Source organism: Bos mutus, chromosome 23 (assembly GCF_027580195.1).
Source record: "Bos mutus isolate GX-2022 chromosome 23, NWIPB_WYAK_1.1, whole genome shotgun sequence".
Taxonomy (NCBI): Eukaryota; Metazoa; Chordata; class Mammalia; order Artiodactyla; family Bovidae; genus Bos; species Bos mutus.
In genome coordinates this window covers 24,049,601-24,068,840 of record NC_091639.1, presented here as the reverse complement: position 1 = coordinate 24,068,840, position 19,240 = coordinate 24,049,601, and the positions used below count along the sequence as shown (strand labels likewise).

At 36.9% G+C, this 19,240-nt stretch overlaps 1 protein-coding gene across 1 annotated transcript in view; it reads left to right on the top strand.

Moving 5' to 3' along the window:
* Positions 1-19,240, top strand: part of TSBP1 (testis expressed basic protein 1) — a 153,526-nt gene that overhangs the window by 124,716 nt on the left and 9,570 nt on the right. The window contains exons 28-30 of the mRNA XM_070360966.1: positions 740-760; positions 1,449-1,466; positions 8,786-8,806. Of these exons, the coding sequence (XP_070217067.1) occupies positions 740-760; positions 1,449-1,466; positions 8,786-8,806 (60 nt within the window). The remainder of the gene's footprint in view (positions 1-739; positions 761-1,448; positions 1,467-8,785; positions 8,807-19,240) is intronic.

Genomic DNA, 19,240 nt, shown 5'->3' with positions numbered 1-19,240 from the left:
TCACACCCTCTCCTCAGAATCCTACTAGAATACTTATCATTCTATACAAAGCACAGATTACAATGATAAGTGGGGAAAATTAACATGATCTATTTTTTTCAAGTTAAAATGTCCTACTAAAAACAAACTAGACTTCATATATTTTAAGAGACTTATGATAAGGACATGATAGAGATTATATATTATTGCCCAAGGAGAAACACAGGGAAAGTGAAGTCAACCTTCATTTCTGACAGCTGGAATTGCTTATGTTCATTAATTTTTGCAAACACACAAACCAACCTCTTCCCACTTGTATTCTTAAATAATATCTAGAAGATGAAGCTGATAAGCAGAAATAATTAAGAATGCCAAGAAAATCTTCGGATTCACTCTACTGACTTTTCAAGAAAATAATATGTTTTCAACTAAATGTAAGACAAGAATGACAGAGAAAAGTGGGAAAACTCACAGGAAAGAGTAAATAAAGGATATGAGGCTTTTCCAGCTCTGTGGTATTTTAATTTCCATGAGAAATTAGATAAAAGGAAAATAACTTCCCCCTTTCTTATCCTTTTAAAATGATTGTGTTACTGTACAAGAAAGATTAAAGTAACTCATGTAAAAGATTTGGAACTTACTCTTCCTTTTTCATCCCAGAAAATTCTTGTCTGGAAACAGTATTAGTAAGAATTCTATTATCAGTGTCAATTCTGTTATCAATGTCAACCCGTACTAATCATTCGTGTTTGGATTTTAGCACATGTAGCAGTACCTATCAGTAAGTCCTTTTTAATTTCATAAATTTGGTACAAATTGGGATCATAAACTGAGATATTTTTCCCAAATATTACCAATTGCATTTATTCTATTTATAAATAGTCTCTCTCTCTTTTACTTGGCAACCTGCTGTTATTAATTTTTCAATAAAAAGAATAAATATTTGATTGAGACTAAGTATTAAAAATATTTTGTTTTCTAAAACTATTCAAAGAGCTTTTAATAACAAAAACCTTCCATACTACAAAAAGGAAAGATATATAGGGGGGGGATATAACAAATATGGAGATATCAATAAAAAATAGAGGGAAACTCAGTATGATATGTTAGGTGTGGGAAGAAGAAAGAGAATAATTGCAATTAGCATTCAAATTTTTTGAAAGCTCTCCACATGATTTAAATCCTGTATACTAGAGCAGAAAGAAAAAGAATGACATAAGCATTTATGTTATTAGCCCAGTCTGCCTTTCTACTACGTTGAAATACACTAAAGACAGTCACATCAGACTAGGACTACTATTTCACCACAAAGAAATGCTAAGTCCTCTTATTCCATTTTGGATTTCTTTCTGGGGGAGGTTTAGTGTCTTCCAAACATCTCTCTGTTGCCTTGGAAAAACAAGGAAGGTAACTATATTCTTGATCCTAAAATTCTGCTATTATATATTTGTTTCATGTTGTTCTACCAGTTACTCCAGTACCTATTGGTAAGTTATTATTCATCTATTTCTTAATTCCAATGTCTTTTTGAAAATTAGCCCTCAAGTAAAGGACTTCATATTTACATTTTCCAACCCACTTTGCCTCCCCATTATCCAGTACCCTTAAGTTACTGATAAATTTCAAAACCATAGTATGCCCAATGACTGGTAAAAATAAATAAATAAATAAAAGATAGAAAATTAAGACCTTGAGGTAGTATTTTTCACCCAAAGAAGAAACAAATTTAAATAGAATAAACAATGTCAGCATTGCTTTGGTAAGTATTATACACTGATACATCACTGATCCCATTTAAATTAATATAACCCTTTTAGAAAGCAAATGTGCAGAGGCAGTATATTGCAAGATATAAAGAATATAAAAGCCATATGATTATCTCAATAGATGCAGAGAAAGCCTTTGACAAAATTCAACATCCATTTATGATAAAAACTCTCCAGAAAGCAGGAATAAAAGGAACATACCTCAACATAATAAAAGCTATATATGACAAACCCACAGCAAACATTATCCTCAATGGTGAAAAATTGAAAGCATTTCCCCTAAAGTCAGGAATAAGACAAGGGTGCCCAAATTCACCATTACTATTCAACACAGTTTTGGAAGTGTTGGCCACAGAAATCAGAGAAGAAAAAGAAATTAAAGGAATCCAAATTGGAAAAGAGAAGTAAAACTCTCACTGTTTGCAGATGACATGATCTTCTACATAGAAAACCCTAAAGACTCCACCAGAAAATTACTATAGCTAATCAATGAATATAGTGAAGTTGCAGGATATAAAATCAACACACAGAAATCCCTTGCATTCCCATACACTAATAATGAGAAAATAGAGAAATTAAGAGAGATTAAGAGAAATTAAACAATTCCATTCACCATTACAACAAAAGAATAAAATACTTAGGAATATATCTACCTAAAGAAACTGAAGACCTATATATAGAAAACTATAAAACACTGATGAAAGACATCAAAGAGGACACTAATAGATGGAGAAATATACCGTGTTCATTGATCAGAAGAATCAATATAGTGAAAATGAGTATACTACCCAAAGCAATCTATAGATTCAATGCAATCCCTATCAAGCTACCAACGGTATTCTTCACAGAGCTAGAACAAATAATTTCACAATTTGTATGGAAATACAAAAAACCTCAAATAGCCAAAGAAATCTTGAGAAAGAAGAATGGATCTGGAGGAATCAACCCGCTTGACTTCAGGCTCTACTACAAAGCCACAGTCATCAAGACAGTATGGTACTGACACAAAGACAGAAATATAGATCAATGGAACAAAATAGAAAGCCTAGAGGTAAATCCACGCACCTATGGACACCTTATCTTTGACAAAGGAGGCAAGAATATACAATGGAGAAAAGACAATCTCTTTAACAAGTAGTGCTGGCAAAACTGGTCAACCACTTGTAAAAGAATGAAACTAGAATACTTTCTAACACCATACACAAAAATAAACTCAAAATGGATTAAAGATCTAAACATAAGACCAGAAACTATAAAACTCCTAGAGGAGAACATAGGCAAAATACTCTCCGACATACATCACAGCAGGATCCTCTATGACCCACCTCCCAGAATATTGGAAATAAAAGCAAAAATAAACAATTGAGACCTAATTAAACTTAAAAGCTTCTGCATAACAAAGGAAACTATAAGCAAGGTGAAAAGGCAGCCTTCAGAATGGGAGAAAATAATAGCAAACGCAGCAACTGACAAACAACTAATCTCAAAAATATACAAGCAACTCCTGCAGCTCAATTCCAGAAAAATAAGTGACCCAATCAAAAAATGGGCCAAAGAACTAAACAGACATTTCTCCAAAGAAGACATACAAATGGCTAACAAACACATGAAAAGATGCTCAACATCACTCATTATCAGATAATTGCAGATCAAAACCACAATGAGGTACCATTTCATGCCAATCAGAAATGGCTGCGATCCAAAAGTCTACAAGCAATAAATGCTGGAAAGGGTGTGGGAAAAAGGGAACTGTTGGTGGGAATGCAAACTAGTTCAGCCACTATGGAGAACAGTGTGGAGATTCCTTAAAAAAACTGGAAATAGAAGTGCCTTATGACCCAGCAATCCCACTGCTGGGCATACACACTGAGGAAACCAGAATTGAAGGACATACATATACCCCAATGTTTATCGCAGCACTGTTTATAATAGCCAGGACATGGAAGCAACCTAGATGTCCATCAGCAGATGAATGGATAAGAAAGCAGTGGTACATATACACAATGGAGTACTACTCAGCCATTAAAAGAATACATTTGAATCAGTTCTAATGAGGTGGATGAAACTGGAGCCTATTATACAGAAAGAAAAACACTAATACAGTATACTAACGCATATATATGGAATTAGAAAGATGGAAACGATAACCCTGTATGTGAGACAGCAAAAGAGACACAGATGTATAGAACAGTCTTTTGGACTCTGTGGGGGTGGGGGGAATGATTTGGGAGAATGGCATTGAAACATGTATAATATCATATATGAAACGAATCGCCAGTCCAATTTCGACGCACGATACTGGATGCTTGAGGCTGGTGCACTGGGACGACCCAGAGGGATTGTATGGGGAGGGTGGAAGGAGGGGGGTTCAGAATGGGGAACACATGTATACCTGTGGCAGATTCATGTTGATGTATGGCAAAACCAATACAATATTGTAAAGTAATTAACCTCCAATTAAAATAAATAAATTTATATTTTTATTAAAAAAATATAAAGAATAGAGTATCCTTTAAACTCGTAGTTCCATTTCCATATACATCCTCTAAGGAATCATTCTAAATATGGAACAAAACAATTTGCATGATGCTAACTGGTTTTTAAAAAAAAAGGAAATGTAATATTTCAGTGTCTAAGAAAGGAATCAGACAGACCAATCAAATCTCAGTTAAAACACTTACCAGGCATGTGGCTGTTGGTAAACTATTTAATCTCTTAAAATTTAATTTATATTATCTTTATTTGGTATTGTCTTTAGTCATTTCTTTGAAAATTTGATGTTCTCATTCTCATTATTCCACATTACTGGAACAACTAATTTATTTATAATTAGTGGAAAACATAAACCCCTACTGACAGAAAAAAAATAAAATAGGGAAAAACAAATGCTGGTGACAGTTTAAACATTTCATCAATGCAAGTCAAGCTGTGAGGAAAATCTGACGATGAAGAGACGAGACAGGAAGTCAAATCTCTTCACCAAAAGAGAGAGGCAGGAAAATTATGAGCTACATTCGAATGTGGTAACATCTGATACCTTTCTCCTACTATCCTCGAGGTCCACTTTAACATACTTTGCAGTGGAGAACTTTTAAAAGAAATAATTTTTCAAAAATTACCAATGAATGTGAAATTCTTTTTTCTCTATTTCCTAAGAAACGTGTATAGATACATACTTTACCCTCTTACCTATGCCTCCTAAAATAGACTTTAAAATTTCATGTTCCAGTTACTAGAGGATGATAGCCTCTCTAACTCTTTTAGTCAGAGAGATTACATTATTCTTTCAAAGTAACACCCCAGAGAGAGATCTATTTTTAAGTTTTTGACACAGGATTTTGAAGTACCTCTAGGAGTTTAGCTGTTTATTTGGCAGTCACACAGAGCTTCCTCTTGGTTGATGTTAGTTAAGTGCCCTCTAAGTGTAGTGAGGAAACTGGCTATTCTTATCAAATGATAAAATGTTTGGCCATTTTTACTACTTTCAAGAGTAATAGCATTAATACAAACTCTGTTCAATACACTAGGTGGAAGCATGACCTTGACTTGGATGAGATTTTAGGTATAAATTCACCAGCTGCCTATTTTTCAGCAGCTTTTCATACCCCCTCCACATACAAGGCCAGTCATTCTATCTAATGACTATATTTCAACTCTATTCTAAATGACCTATGAGCAAAGAATAAATCTTTAACTTAGTGTAATAAGTCTTTATAGTCACTATTAGCTTATAATTCATAAATAATGCTTATCCATAATTATGAAATTTTAATACTTTATAATAATGTGAACTATTAATAATATCTAGATATTAATAACTTCTACCATAACAATTTCTGCATGTCATCCCCCAGCTTTCCTATTTATATGAAGTTGTGGGTATATTAATGCCTCCACATTTGTCCTTCAGCCTCAATTATTGGACAAAAACAGGAGAGGGGTTGATTTATGATGTTTCATTGCAGCTTCCTTCTTAAAAGAGAAAGTGGTCTCAGGAATTTCTTTCCTCTTCCACTACAGAGAAATTGATTAGTAATTGAATTTTTGGAAGCTTGAGTTTTGTGTTAGGTTAGTAGAGTTCTTTTCCAAACCCATCAACAATTGTTTGGTTAGCAATCCTAGTGTCCTTTGGCCCCTACAGGGTTCCAGTCCCATGCTTTGACTGGCTGTAATCACTTTTATTAATGCAAAATCTAAGTAGTATATTTCCCCATCTCCTTTGCTTTTAAATTTTTCTGTATTTCCCAAAATGGTTGATATTGAGAAATATATTCATGCAAAGAATAAAGAGAACAGACATAATGTGGCCTTATTTTTAATAGAAGAAATGTCCTAAAATGGCACCCCATTCCAGTACTCTTGCCTGGAAAATCCCATGGACGGAGGGGCCTGGTGGGCTACAGTCCATGGGGTTGCTAGGAGTCAGACACGACTGAACGACTTCACTTTCACTTTTCACTTTCATGCATCGGAGAAGGAAATGGCAACCCACTCCAGTGTTCTTGCCTGGAGAATCCCAGGGATGGGGGAGCCTGGTGGGCAGTCATCTCTGGGGTCGCACAGAGTCGGACACGACTGAAGTGACTTAGCAGCAGCAGCAGCAGCAATGGTTTTTGCTCAAATATTTTCAAGATAAGACAAGGAATAAATAAATTAAGTGACAGACTTAGAAGAATTAAATAATGGAAAATGAAGAACAGAACAGACACATTATGAGATTAGACTCTGAAGTAGAAAAAAAATAGGAGCAAAATTTAAATAAATGTTTCAATTTTCATAAAAATCGAGAAGAAAAGAGAGTAGCTTAACTCAACTCCATTTGCCCACTCTAAACATATGAAAGACTTAGGCCTATAGAAGATCAGGAATTGAAGCTCCTGAGACTTTTCATTTGTCATTATAATTTTTCCTGTTCTATACCACACAATTCCACTCATCTCACATGCTAGTAAAGTAATACTCAAAATTCTCCAAGCCAGGCTTCAGCAATACGTGAACCATGCACTTCCAGATGTTCAAGCTGGTTTTAGAAAAGGCAGAGGAACCAGAGATCAAATTGCCAACATCCGATGGATCATGGAAAAAGCAAGAGAGTTCCAGAAAAACATCTATTTCTGCTTTATTGACTATGCCAAAGCCTTTGACTGTGTGGATCACAATAAACTGTGGAAAATTCTGAAAGAAATGGGAATACCAGACCACCTGACCTGCCTCTTGAAAAACCTGTATGCAGGTCAGGAAGCAACAGTTAGAACTGGGCATGGAACAACAGACTGCTTCCTAATAGGAAAAAGAGTATGTCAAGGCTGTATATTGTCACCCTGCTTATTTAACTTCTATGCAGAGTACATCATGAGAAACACTGGTCTAGAAGAAGCACAAGCTGGAATCAAGATTGCTGAGAGAAATCTCAATAACCTCAGATATGCAGATGACACCACCCTTATGGCAGAAAGTGAAGAGGAACTAAAAAGCCTCTTGATGAAAGTGAAAGAGGAGAGTGAAAAAGTTGGCTTAAAGCTCAACATTCAGAAAATGAAGATCATGGCATCTGGTCCCCTCACTTCATGGGAAATAGATGGGGAAACAGTGTCAGACTTTATTTTGGGGGGCTCCAAAATCACTGCAGATGGTGATTGCAGCCAGGAAATTAAAAGATGCTTATTCCTTAGAAGCAAAGTTATGACCAACCTAGATAGCATATTAAAAAGCAGAGATATTACTTTGCCAACAAAGGCCCGCCTAGTCAAAGCTATGGTTTTTCCAGTGGTCATGTATGGATGTGAGAGTTGGACTGTGAAGAAAGCTGAGTGCCGAAGAATTGATGCTTTTGAACTATGGTGTTGGAGAAGACTCTTGAGAGTCCTTGGACTGCAAGGAGATCCAACCAGTCCATTCTAAAGGAGATCAGTCCTGGGTGTTCTTTGGAAGGACTGATGCTAAAGCTGAAACTCCAATACTTTGGCCACCTCATGTGAAGAGTTGACTCATTGGAAAAGACTCTGATGCTGGAAGGGGTTGGGGGCAGGAGGAGAAGGGGATGACAGAGGATGAGATGGCAGGATGGCATCACCGACTCGATGGACATGAGTTTGGGTGAACTCCAGGAGTTGGTGATGGACAGGGAGGCCTGGCGTGCGATTCATGGGGTCACAAAGAGTCGGACACAACTGAGCGACTGAAATGACTTAACTGAACTGAACTGATACCCTTGGAAAATGTGCAAGTAAAAACTCTAATCTTAAATGGTTACATGTTTTACACATGCTACTTATTAAACCATATTTAAATTTTCTGGTTAAAACCCAGAGGTTATCAGAAAGAAAAAAATTGAAAAATTATGACAAAAATTTTTAAATTGACAATTATAAATAAATGTTCTCTACTGCAAAAGGAATATGAGAGCTGACATGGTGGTTAGAGGTTTGAAATGGAGAGAGAATATTGAAAGACAGAAAAAAAGAAGAGAAACTTAAAATAGTAATCTTGAATTGATGATCATTCTCCTAAAAGGTTGTGACTCTTGCCCTAGTTAAGAATCTTAGAAACAAAAATTTTTCATCAGAAAAGTGAATTTCACTCATATAACCCATTAAACCGGCCTTCCTAAAGAAATCAACCTGGAATATTTACTGGAAGGACTGATACTAAAGTTAAAACTCCAATACTTTGGCCACTGATGTGAAAAGCCTACTTGTTGGAAAAGACCCTGATGCTGGGCAAGACTGAGTTCAGGAGGAGAATGGGACAACAGAGGATGAGATGGTTGGATGGCATCACCAACTCAATGGACATGAATTTGACATGGGGTCGCAGAGTCAGACATGACTTGGCAACTGGACAATAACAACAACAACAAAAAATGATCTTGATATTTAGGTTATTCAAGTGTAGTTAAGACTGAATTAATACAGAATAGAATATTGATATAAGACATACTGTTTCCCCAAAGTCCCTTTTCTGATGTTCCTAGTGGGGTTTTCAATGGGAACCAAGTACATAATTTTTTAAATAATAATTTTTTTATTTTTCTGTTTTAGTAATTGGTCCAGTGGCAGCTGGTAAGTTCTAATCATCTTTCTCAGTTTCTTCTGGTCATCTGTAATATCTGTGTTCCTTTATTTGCCCTGATACTTTTAACATCTGACCAGTCTGAACCCTGAGGGACTATTTTCCACCACTTTTCTTCCACACTTTTTAGTATTATTTTAGGTTATAAATAGTTTGGGGGTTGTTGGGTTTGGGAGTTTTTAGGGAGGAGGGCTGTAAATTAAAGGCCTACAGAAATAGGAAACCATATGTCAAGGATAAAGACAAAAAAATGTTCCTTTGGTTAGAGAATTAAGTTACAGAATAGAAACAAAGGGAAACAATGCTGGCAAAACACGCTGAAGTCAGATCACCAGAAAGACCATGGATATAACATAATAACAAATTTATATTTTAATCTGAAATATGGGGTCACAAAACAAAATTCCAAAAGATGAAAGGTGGAAAAATAAAATTAGAAAATATGAGTAAGCTGAGAGTATAAGGAAGGACAGATGCACAAATGTAAACAAAGAAAAACAAATGAAAAATAAGTTGAATATAGAAAGAAAAGTTGATCTTTGTCCCCTCCTTCATCTCTAAACCTGAACCACCACTGCTGCTCAGAGACTAAACATTAGGAGCACTGTTCTACAAGCCTTTTCTGATGCTCCCTCCTTGAAAGAACAGAATAGGAACTTATGTAATACTCAGGCGAACTTTTAAAAAATGAATACGTCTCCATTTTCCAAAAAGAGTTGGTCTGAATGGATCAACTGAAAAACAAAAATGACAAAACTCTGATGAATGAAATCAAATAACTAAGTAAACGGAAAGATAGTCCATGTTCATAACTAGAACAATTCAATATAACCAAGATGTCGGTTCTTCTCAAAGTAATCTATAGATTCAATGCAGTTTCAATCAAAATACTAGGAAGATATTTTGTAAATGCTGAAAAACTGATTCAAAAGTGTATATGAAGTAGCAAAAGACAGAATAGCCAATACAATATATTGAAAGAGAAGAACAAAATTGGAGGATCGACATTATCCAACTTAAAGACTTATATATAAAGCTATAGTAATCCAGACAGTGTGGTATTGGTGACAAAAAAAAAAAAAAAAAAAAACAAATAGATCAGTAGAACAGAATAGACAGCCCAGAAATAGCCCTACTTGCATATATAGAGTCAACTAATCTTTGACAAGGGACCAAAGGCAGTATGCTGGAGCAAAGATAAACTTCAACAAATGGTGTTGCAATACCTGCACATACACTTGCAAAAACTGAACCCTGACCCAGATCTTACTTAACTCAAAATGGATCACATCCCTAAATATAAAACCCAAAATTTTAACACTCCTTGGAGATAGCATAGGAGTAAATCTAGATGATGTTGGGAATGGTAATAACTTTCTAGATACAAAACTAAGAGCAGAATTTATAAGAGAAATAATTGATAAGCTGACTTCTTTAAAGTTTTCTCCTCTGCAAAGGCACTATCAAGAGAATTAGAAAATATGCCATGGACTGACAAAACATGTTTGCAAAGACACTGTAATCTAAAACATACAAAGAACTCTTAAAATTCAATAATAAGAAAACCAGTTAAAAAATGAGCTAAAGACCTTAACAGATACCTCACCAAAGAAGATATATGGATGGAAAATAAACATTTAAAAAGATGTTCAACATCATATGTCATCAAGGAATACGAATTAAAAATTAGATACCACTGCATACCTATTTAGAATGGTCAAAAATCAGAATACTGACAATACCAAATGCTGACAGGGATATGAAGCGACTTTGCTGAAGGAAATGCAAAATGGTATAGCCATTTTGGAAGACAATTTGGCTGTTTCTTATAAGTCTAAACATACTCTTAACATACAATTTGTCAGTCATGCTCCTTGGTATATACTCAGGGGATTCAAAATGTATGTCTACACTAAAACCTGCACACAGATTTTCACAGCAGCTTCAACTGTAATCATCAAAACTTGGAAGCAAACAAGATGTTCTTCAAACTGTGGTACATCCAGGCAATGGTATATCATTCAACACTAAAAAGAAATGAGCTAAAAATCATGAAAAGACAGAGAGGAAACTTAAATGCATATTACTAAATAAAAGAAGCCAATCTGAAAAAGCTATATACTGTATAGTGAAGTGAAGTCACTCAGTCGTGTCCAACTCTTTGCAACTCCATGACCTGTATAACCTGCCAGGCTCCTCTGTCCATGGGATTTTCCAGGCAAGAATACTGGAGTGAGTTGCCATTTCCTTCTCCAGGGGATCCTCCCAACCCCAGGGATCGAACCCGGGTCTCCCACATTGTAGGCAGATGCTTTTACCATCTGAGCCACAAGGGAAGTATACTGTTTGATCATATACTGTATGATCCCAACTATATGACATTCTTGAAAGACAAAATTATGGAGACAGTCATTGCCAGGGGTGAGGTGTGGAGTAGGGAAAGATGTAAGGAAACATGAATAGGTGGAGCACGATAATTTTGAGTGCAATGAAATACTATGTACGATAATATAATGCTATATATGTCACTGAACATTTCCCCAAACCCATAGAATATATCACACCAAAAGTGAATCATACGCATGAAACAGGACACTCAAAGCTGGTGCATTGGGACAACCCTGAGGGATGGTATGGGGAGGGACGTGGGAGGGGGCTCAGGATGGGGGACATATGTACACCCATGGCTGATTCATGTCAATGTATCATAAAAACCACTACAATATTGTAATATAATTAGCCTCCAATTAAAATAAATTATTTTTAAGATATATATACATATATATATATATAATGGAATATTCAGTACAGTTCAGTTCAGTTGCTCAGTCGTGTCCAGCTCTTTGCAGCCCACTGGACTGCAGCATACCAGGCCTCCCTGTCCATCACCAACTCCCAGAGTTTACTCAAATTCATGTCCATTGAGTGGGTGATGCCATCCAACCATCTCATCCTCTGTCGTCCCCTTCCCCTCCTGCCCTCAATCTTTCCCAGCATCAGGGTATTTTCAAATGAGTCAGTTCTTCACATGAGGTGGCCAAAGTACTGGAGGTTCAGCTTCAACATCAGTCCTTCCAATGAACACCCAGGACTGATCTCCTTTAGGATGGACTGGCTGGATCTCTTTGCAGTCCAAGGGACTCTCAAGAGTCTTCTCCAACACCACAGTTCAAAAGCAGCAATTCTTCAGTGCTCAGCTTTCTTTATAGTCCAACTCTCACATCCACATGACTACTGGAAAAACCATAGCCTTGACTAGGCAGACCTTTGTGGGCAAAGCAATGTCTCTGCTTTTCAATATGCTATCTAGGTCGGTCATAACTTTCCTTCCAAGGAATAAGCATCTTTTAATTTCATGGCTGAAATCCTACTCAGCCATAAAAATGAAATATTGCCATTTGTGACATGGATGAATCTAGAGGCTATTATGCTAAGTGAAATAAATCAGACAAAGATTTTTAAAAAAGTGAATCATAATGTAAACTACAGACTTTGGATGAGTATGATATGTCAATCTATGTTTGTCAGTTTAACAAATGTACCACTCTGGTGGGGGATATTGATAATGCAGAAGGCTGTGCATCTGTAGCAGTAGAAGGAATATGGGAAATCATATTTTCTTCTTAAAATTGCTGTGAACTTAAAACTGCTCTTAAAAATGCTTACTAAAAATTAGCAGTATATTTTTAATGATCCAACTATGAAATTATAAGAAAAGTAAAAGAATATAAAATCTATACTATGAAAGTATCAATTTTTAAAGCTGCTCTTAAAAATGCTTACTAAAACTTACCAGTATATTTTTAATGATCCAACTATGAAATTATAAGAAAAGTAAAAGAATATAAAATCTATACTATGAAAGTATCAATTTTTAAAGCAGGAGTGGGTAAATTAATATCACAAAAAGTAGACCTCAAAGCAAAACTTACCAGAAACAATGAAGGACATGACATTAAGATAAGAAAAAAATCAAAACACCAAGAAGACATAGAAATCCCAAATATGTATGTACCAAACAGAGCTTTAAAAAATACAGAAAAGAAAACTAATAGGAATGAGAAGAGAAACAATAAAACTCACAATTACAGCTGGGAAATTCAAAACCTCATTCTCAGCAACTGATAGAACTACGAAATAGAGCATGAAAGAGGTGAGAGAATTAGCCAGGCAGATATCTAAAGGGCAGTATCTCAGGCAGAGAGGACAATGAGCAAACCACTCTGTGATAGAAACATTTCTGAACTCTTTGAAGAAAAACAAGAAATCACATGCAGCTGGAGCATAAAGAGATAAAGAGAAGCTATCAGAGAGCTATGAGGGGATAGATGTTCTAAGGCCTTCCTTGGAAAGGCACTGTAATGAGTTTGACTTAAACAAGATGAGGAATCGTTAGTAGATCTTAACTAGAATGATCCAATCTGACTGAAACTTTAAAAGGATACCTGTAGCTACTATATTGGAAAGTTGACTGGCAGACAGGGGTGAAAGCAGTAAGATCAGTTAGAGGGATGACAGTAACTTGAGTCACAGTGAGTCATTAAGGTAGCAGGAAGTATCAGATTCTTACAACACATTGAGGAATCTGCTGTCCTACTATAGCACTCTATCCTACTAGAGATCTTGATGGTACCATGCTGCTGCTACTGCTGCTAAGTCGATTCAGTCGTATCTGACTCTGTGCAACCTCACAGACAGCAGCCCACCAGGCTCCCCATCCCTGGGATTCTCCAGGCAAGAACACTGGAGTGGGTCGTTATTTCCTTCTCCAATGCATGTAAGTGAAAAGTGAAAGTGAAGTCGCTCAGTCGTGTCCAACTCTTATCGACCCCATGGACTGCAGCCTACCAGGCTCCTCCATCCATGGGATTTTCCAGGCAAGAGTACTGGAGTGGGGTGCCATTGCCTTCTCCGTGATGGTACCATAGAAGAAAGAATTAAGGAACAATTGTGTTTCTGATCCCAAAATTAACATACCTTCTTGTTCTGATTTTCAGGAATAGCTCAAGTACTTACTAGTAAAATTGCTAATCTATTTCTAGTATTTTAGTTTCCTCTAGGGCACAGGTCAGTAAACTTCTCTGTAGAGGACAGATAATAAATATTTTAAGTTTTGTAAGCCATAAGGTCTCTGTCACAACTACTCAACTCTGCTGTTGTAGCACAAAAGAAATAATATGTAAAAGAAACAGCATGGATGTGTCCCAATAAAACATTATTTGTAGACATTGAAATTTGAATGTCATATAATTTTCACACCTTACAAAATATTATTATTTTTTCAACCATTTTTTAAATGTAAGCTCCATCTTTATCTCGCAGGATGTATGCATATATGTGGCAGGCTGGATAGATTTATTCCATTGGCTGTACTTTGCTAACCCCTTCTCTAGAATATAGCTACTCACTTTCCTCAGTGTAAACATATTTTTTTCCAGATATTGTGTCAATTCCATGCTCTCTTTTCACTTTGTAAAGTTAGGTATACCAAAAAACATCATGAAAAATGCAATAGAAAGCACAGGTAACAAGGCAGACCAAATGGAAGATGGAGCAGATGACTTAGAGGACATGGATACAGAAATAATTCAGTTACAAGAAGATAGAGAACTTAGATTTTTTTAAGTGAAGAGACCCTATAAGAGCTATCAGATTCAATCTGAAAAAGCAAACAGAAGAATAATTGGTGTAACATAAGGAGAAGAGAGGGAAAAGTAAGCAGGGAGTTTATTTTAAAAAAATAGCTGAGAACTTTCCAAACCTGGTGAAGGACTTAGACATAGGCATCCATGAAGCTAGTAGAATACCTTATTATCTCAATGCTAAAAGGCCTCTCCAAGACACATTATAATGACGCTGCCAAAAATCACTGACAAAGAATCTTAAAAGCAGACAAGAAAAAAAAGTAACCTACAAATTACCCACAGTGAACTATCAGGGGATTTCTTAGCAAAAACTTTACAGGCCACAAGAGAGTGAAATAACATATTCAGAGTGCTGAAAGATAAAAGTTATCAACCAATAATACTTTATCCAGCAAACTTATCTTTCAGAAATGAATAAATAAAGGCTTTCTCAAAAAACCAAAAGCTGAAGGAGTTCGCCATGACAAGACCTGCCTTGCAAGAAAATCTAATCTAATTCTTCAGGCTAAAATGAAAAAATACTTATCAGCTACATAAAAATATGTGACAGTACACAATTCTCCTGTAAAGGTGAAAATTTAACAGAATTAGAAAAGTATAACTCTGTATTTGAATCATGTGTTAACTACTTAGCTATAGTATAAAAGTTAAAGGAAAAGAGCATTAAAAATAACTATAGCTATACTGATACTGCTACTGCTAAGGCACCAGTTGTGTCTGATTCTGTGTGACCCCATAGACATTTGTTGACAAATTCATAGCATAAAAAATATAAGCTGTGACATGAAAAATATTAAAAGGGATTCAAAGTTAATATTTGATATGCAAGGTCAGATCTTCTTCATATAATTCAGTTGAAACAGCCTATTAAACAATGAATGCAGAAGCAGATATGAGAATTCAGCCATATTCTCTTTAGCCAGACATTAAAAAGATTTGCAAAAAAAAAGTATATATACATGGAAGAGTCAAAGGACAGAACCTTTTAAACAAATGAAAATAAGTTGCTGTTGGCATAAAAATGGACTCCTGTATCTATGAGATGTTTTATGTAATCCTCATTCAACCTACAAAGCAAAAATTTAGAGTAGATTCACAAAAAAAATTTAAAGAGGAAACTGAGTACATCACCATGGAAAACCACCAACTTACAAAGATAAGGCAGAAACAGTAGGGAAAAAAAAACAATGAAAATATCCCTCAAATAAGAAGACAAACAATAAAGCAGTAGGACAAACTTACAGATCATATAATAATCAACTAAATTCACCAATCAAAAGGTACATAAATGCCACTGCTGCTGCTACTACTAAATCACTTCAATTCGCGTCCAACCCTGTGCGACCCCACAGATGGCAGCCCACCAGGCTCCCCCGTCCCTGGGATTCTCCAGGCAAGAATACTGGAGTAGGTTGCCATTTTCTTCTCCAATCCATGAAATTGAAAAGTGAAAGTGAAGTTGCTCAGTCGTGCCCAACTCAGGGACCCCATGGACTGCAGCCCACCAGGCTCCTCCATCCATGGGATTTTCCAGGCAAAATTACTGGAGTGGGTTGCCATTGCCTTCTCCGACGTAAACATTAAACAGATTCAAAAACAAGATCCAACCATATTCTGCCCATAGGAGAATTATTTCAGCTCTAAATACACAGAGGCATGTGTGAAGTGAAAGGACAGAATAATATACTTCATGTAAGTGGAAATAAAAACAAAGCAGAGGTAGATATACTTCAGTTCAGTCAGTTCAGTCCAGTTCAGTAGCTCAGTCATGTCCAACTCTTTGTGACCCCATGGACTGCAGCCCACCAGGCTTCCCTGTTCATAACCAACTCCCAGAGTTTACTCAAACTCATGTCCATTGAGTCAGTGATGCCATCCAACTATCTCATCCTCTGTCATCCCTTCTTCTCCCACCTTCAATCTCTCCAGTATTGGAGGTTCAGCTTCAACATCAGGCCTTCCAATGAATACTCAGAACTGATTTCCTTTAGGATGGACTGGTTGGATCTCCTTGCAGTCCAAAGGACTCTCAACTGTGGTCTTCTCCAACACCACAGTTCAAAAGCATTAATTCTTCAGTACTCAGCTTTCTTTGGAGACGGAAATGGCAACCCACTCCAGTATTCTTGCCTGGAAAATCCCGTGGACAGAGGAGCCTGGTAGGCTGCAGTCCTTGGGGTCGATAAGAGTTGGACACGACTGAGCAACTTCACTTTCACTTTTCACTTCATGCATTGGAGAAGGAAATGACAGCCCACTCCAGTGTTCTTGCCTGGAGAATCTCAGGGATGGGGCAGCCTGGTGGGCTGCCATCTATGGGGTCACACAGAGTCTGAAGTGACTTAGCCACAGCAGCAGCTTTCTTTATAGTCCAATTCTCACATCTATACATGACTACTGGAAAAACCATAGCCTTGACTAGACAGACTTTGTTGGCAAAGTAATATCTCTGCTTTTTAATATGCTATCTAGGTTGGTCATAACTTTCCTTCCAAGGAGTAAGCGTCTTTTAATTTCATGGCTGCAATCACCATCTGCAGTGATTTTGGAGCCCAAAGAAATAAAGTCTGCCACTGTTCCCACTGTTTCCCCACCTATTTCCCATGAAGTGATGGGACCAGATGCCATCATCTTAGTTTTCTGAATGTTGAGTTTTATGCCAACTTTTTCACTCTCCTCTCTCACTTTCATCAAGAGGCTCTTTAGTTCTTCTTCGCTTTCTGTCATAAGGGTGGTGGCATCTGCATATCTGAGGTTTTTGATATTTCTCCCAGCAATCTTTATTCCAGGTTGTGCTTCATCCAGTTCAGCATTTCTCATGATGTACTCTGCATATAAGCTAAATAAGCAGGATGACAATATACAGTCTTGACATACTCCTTTCCCTATTTGGAACCAGTCTATATTCCACATCCAGTTCTAACTGTTGCTTCTTGACCTGCATACAGATTTCTCAGTAGGCAGGTCAGGTGGTCTGGTATTCCCATTTCTTTAAGAATTTTACACAGTTTACTGTGATCCACACAGTCAAAGGCTTTGGCGTACTCAATAAAGAGAAAGTAGATGTTTTTCTGGAACTCTCATGCTTTTTCAATGATCCAACAGATGTTGGCAATTTGATCTCTGGTTCCTCTGCCTTTTCTAAATCCAGCTTGAACATCTAGAAGTTCACAGTTCACGTACTGTTGAAGCCTGGCTTGGACATACTTACCTGAGACAAAATAAACTTTAAGCCAAAAACAGTAATAAGAGACAAATAAAGTCATTACATAATAAGGAAAGGGTCACTACATCAAGAAAATATAACCATTGTAAATATATATCCACCCAACATTGGCGCACCTAAATATATTGTCAGTTATAATATTGAAGGGAGAAAGAGATAACAATACAATAACAGCAGGAGACTTCAAGATCCCACTATCAGCAATAGATAGATCATCCAGAGAGAAAATCAATGGAGAAGTGCTGGAATTGAACTATAAGCTAGACCAAATGAACTTAACAGACATATATAGAACATTCCATCCAACAGCAACAAAATACACATTCTTCTCAAGTGCAGTTGGAACTCTCTCAGGGACAGATCATCAGTACAGTTCAGTTCAGTCGCTCAGTCCTGTCTGACTCTTTGCAACTCCATGAATCCCAGCACGCCAGGCCTTCCTGTCCATCACCAACTCATGGAGTTCACCCAAACTCATGTGCATCAAGTCGGTGATGCCATCCAGCCATCTCATCCTCTGTTGTCCCCTTCTCCTTCTGTCCTCAATCCCTCTTAGCATCAGGATCTTTTCCAATGAGTCAACTCTTCACATGAGGTGGCCAAAGTATTGGAGTTTCAGCCTCAGCATCAGTCTTTCCAATGAACACCCAAGACTGGTCTCCTTTAGAATGGACTGGTTGGATCTCCTTTCAGTCCAAGGGACTCTCAAGAGTCTTCTCCACACCACAGTTCAAAAGCATCAATTCTTCGGCACTCAGCTTTCTTCACAGTCCAACTCTTACATCCATACATGACCACTGGAAAAACCATAGCCTTGACTAGATGGACCTTTGTTGGCAAAGTAATATCTCTGCTTTTTAATATGCTATCTAGGTTGGTCATAACTTTCCTTCCAAGGAGTAAGCATCTTCATTTCATGGCTGAAATCACCATCTGCAGTGATTTTGCAGCCCCCCAAAATAAAGTCTGACACTGTTTCCACTGTTTCCCCATCTATTTCCCATGAAGTGATGGGACCAGATGCCATGATCTTAGTTTTCTGAATGTTGAGCTTTAAGCCAACTTTTTCACTCTCCTCTTTCACTTTTATCAAGAGGCTTTTTAGTACAGATCACAGGATAAGACAAAAAGAAATAGAAGAAATCCAAATCAGGAAAGAAGTAAAACTGTCACTATTTATAGCTGGTATGATTTTATATATAGAAAATATCAAAGATGCAACCAAAAAACTTTTGGAACTAGTCAACAGTTTCAGTAAGGCTTCCGACACAAAGGCTCCCCTGGTGGTTCAGACAGTAAAGCATCTGCCTACAATGTGGGAGACCCAGGTTCAATCCCTGGGTCGGGAAGATCCTCTGGAGAAGGAAATGGCAACCCATTCCATTATTCTTGCCTGGAAAATCCCATGGACAGAGCAGCCTAGTAGGCTGCAGTCCATGGGGTTGCAAAGAGTCAAACATGACTGAGCGACTTCACTTTCACTTTCACTTTTCTGATACAAAATCCATATTTGGGAATCATTTGCACTTCTACACACTAATAATGAAACAACT